Raw genomic sequence first — 2,621 nt, forward strand, 5'->3', positions numbered from 1 at the left:
GGGAAGGAAAGAGGGAGGGATGGCTGGAAGGACAGATCCCTGTGGGCAGTGGCCCCTGCCCTGCGGTCGTGATCACCCACAGACAGGCCTCCTCTCCCTCTGCCCCAGTCTCCATCAGTGATGTGGAGACGGTGCGGGAAGGGCACCAGTCGGAGGTGCTGCAAAGCCTGGCCGAGGAGTTCCCCCCAGAGCGCTGCTTCACCATCGTCTTCTATGGCCGCCGGGGTAACCTGGACCTCATTGCCGGCTCAGCAGAAGAGGCGCAGTGCTGGGTCCAGGGCCTGCGCCAGCTCATTGAGGTGGCCACCAGCATGGACCAAAGGGAGAAGATAGACCAATATCCTTCCTGCGGGCACCACTCTGCCCTCCACGCCCAGTCCTTCCCCACCTCCTGCCTTGCCCCAGCGTGGGCTTAGCTCTGGGTCTCACCGGCTGTGTCAGGGCAGGGAGAGCCCGCAGAAAAAGGACAAGAAGCCCTGTGATGCTCCCCAGCTCCATCTCTCCTAGCCAAGGTCCTTTCCCTTAACATCCGCCCGGGTTTCCCGCACGTGGATCCGTGACTGGTTCCAGAAAGCCGACAAGAATAAGGATGGGCGCATGAACTTCAAGGAAGTGCAGCGCCTCCTCAAGATGATGAACGTGGACATGAATGAGGATCATGCCATGCGACTCTTCCAGGTAAGCACGATGCCTGAGGGCCGGAATGGGCTAGGGAGGGGGCTGGAACAAGTGGCACAACACTCCCCTGCAGAAGGATGTGCCCATTTTCTGCTGTCCGTCCATCCATCCGTCCACCCACCCACCGATCAATGCCTACCACTGCTGTTGGCCTGGAGTCTCTGTGCTCTCCGCTGGGGTTGGGGCCATCCCCTCACGGCCCCACAGGGAGCTGGGGGCACCCTCTTCTGCCCCGGGTGGGTGCTGAGCGAGCTCCCTTTCAGGCTGCTGACAAGTCAGAGTCGGGGACGCTGGAAGGGGAGGAGTTCGTGCTCTTCTACAAAGCCCTCACGCAGCGCGAGGAGGTGCTGAACCTCTTCCAGGAATTCTCCGAGGATGGGAAGAAGCTGACGCTGCTGGAGCTGGTGGATTTCCTGCAGCAGGAGCAGCTGGAGGACGAGGGCACGGAGGAGCTGGCCATGGAGCTCATCGACAAGTACGAGCCGTCGGAGACAGGTGAGAGCCAGCCCAGACACGGGCTGTGCTCCGTATGGAGGGAAGGAGGGAGCCGAGACCCACAGCCCCATGGCAGGGGCATTCCCAGCCCCATCCTGCTGCAGATGGGCACAGAGCGTGCAGTTCCTCCTTTTTTTGGTCAATCCCTGGATCATTTTGACGGAGAAGGTTGACCAGCCATGGGGTGCAAGCTCTGGCTTTGGGGTCTGCTGCCCACCTTCCCAAGGTTGGGGGTGGCAGGAGCCACCAGCAGCCGCGTTTGTCGCGATCCTGTCCCCTGCGGATCCCCGGCTGCTGCTGAGCCTCCCCCTCTGCCTGCAGCCCGTGCTCGACATGCACTGAGTGCCGATGGGTTCCTCATGTACCTCTGCTCCCCGGAGGGCTCCGTCTTCAACCCCCGTCACCGGGCGCTGTGGCAGGACATGAGCCATGCCACTACTTCATCTCCTCCTCCCACAACACCTACCTGATAGAGGACCAGATCCGGGGCCAGAGCAGCATCGAGGGCTACATCAGGTAAAGGGACTGCTCCCTCCTGTCCCGGCTGCGTTCCCTCCTGCTCCAATGCCATGCCCCAGGCTGCTCTGTGGGGAAAACCCACAAGCTCCTTCGCCTCCTCCATAGCCCAGCACCCCTGTGGCTACCGGATGTGGTGTCCTTTTTGGGGACACCGAGACCAGCTCTTCCCACCCTGCACGCAGCAGCATCTTCCCCTGCGGGGCTGTCCCCTGGTCCCTGCGGGGTGACCCCCACAGGCAAAGGGGAGGGCAGGGGGCTGGTGCCCTGGCTGGGAGCAAGGTCCCAGGGGTAACCCCCCACCCCCAGGGCTCTGAAACGGGGCTGCCGGTGCCTGGAGGTGGATTGCTGGGACGGGCCGAACGGGGAGCCCATGGTGTACCACGGCCACACTTTCACCTCCAAGATCCCTTTCCGGGAGGTGGTGAGCACCCTGGGGAAGTACGCCTTCAAGGTAGGGCACCCTTCCCTGGTTGTCCGGGGTGGCCCTCAGCGGGCAGGGGGGACAAGGCTGGGATCTGGGGCAGTGATGAGTCTCTGGGGGGTCGGAGTGGTGCTGCAGCAGGTCTGACCCCACTGCGGGCGAGAGGGGGTGGCTGTGCCCCTTCCCGGAGAACAGCGCTGCGCTGTGCCATGCCAGGGGCTCCCGCAGGCATGGTCTGCTGGGGGCGCAGGGGTGAGACGGGCCCAGGGGATGTGGGATGGGACATGGGGCATGCTGTGGGATTGGAGAGGTATGAAGGTGTCAGGGGGATACAAGGACACACGGTGGGCTCCATCCTGGAGCTCAGGCCCAGGCAAATCCCTTGTGAGAACTCCCCGACCCCCCCGGGGCTGAGCTCCAGCTGTGCCCGTTGTTCCCCAGACCTCAGAGTACCCAGTGATCCTGTCCCTGGAGAACCACTGCAGCATGGAGCAGCAGGAGGTCCTGG

The 2,621-nt window shown here is 63.4% G+C and overlaps 1 protein-coding gene across 1 annotated transcript in view; it reads left to right on the forward strand.

Moving 5' to 3' along the window:
- The window catches only part of LOC104508344 (1-phosphatidylinositol 4,5-bisphosphate phosphodiesterase delta-4-like), a gene marked incomplete at its 3' end in the record, with an annotated part of 3,509 nt that extends 895 nt beyond the window's left edge, over positions 1–2,614 (forward strand). The window contains 7 exon segments of the mRNA XM_010149931.1: positions 109–337; positions 549–678; positions 942–1,173; positions 1,495–1,599; positions 1,602–1,689; positions 1,999–2,143; positions 2,555–2,614. Coding sequence (XP_010148233.1) covers positions 109–337; positions 549–678; positions 942–1,173; positions 1,495–1,599; positions 1,602–1,689; positions 1,999–2,143; positions 2,555–2,614 — 989 coding nt within the window.
- Positions 2,615–2,621: the final 7 nt, after the last annotated feature.

This window comes from Eurypyga helias, unplaced genomic scaffold (genome assembly GCF_000690775.1).
Source record: "Eurypyga helias isolate BGI_N326 unplaced genomic scaffold, ASM69077v1 scaffold35594, whole genome shotgun sequence".
In the NCBI taxonomy this organism is placed as follows: domain Eukaryota; kingdom Metazoa; phylum Chordata; class Aves; order Eurypygiformes; family Eurypygidae; genus Eurypyga; species Eurypyga helias.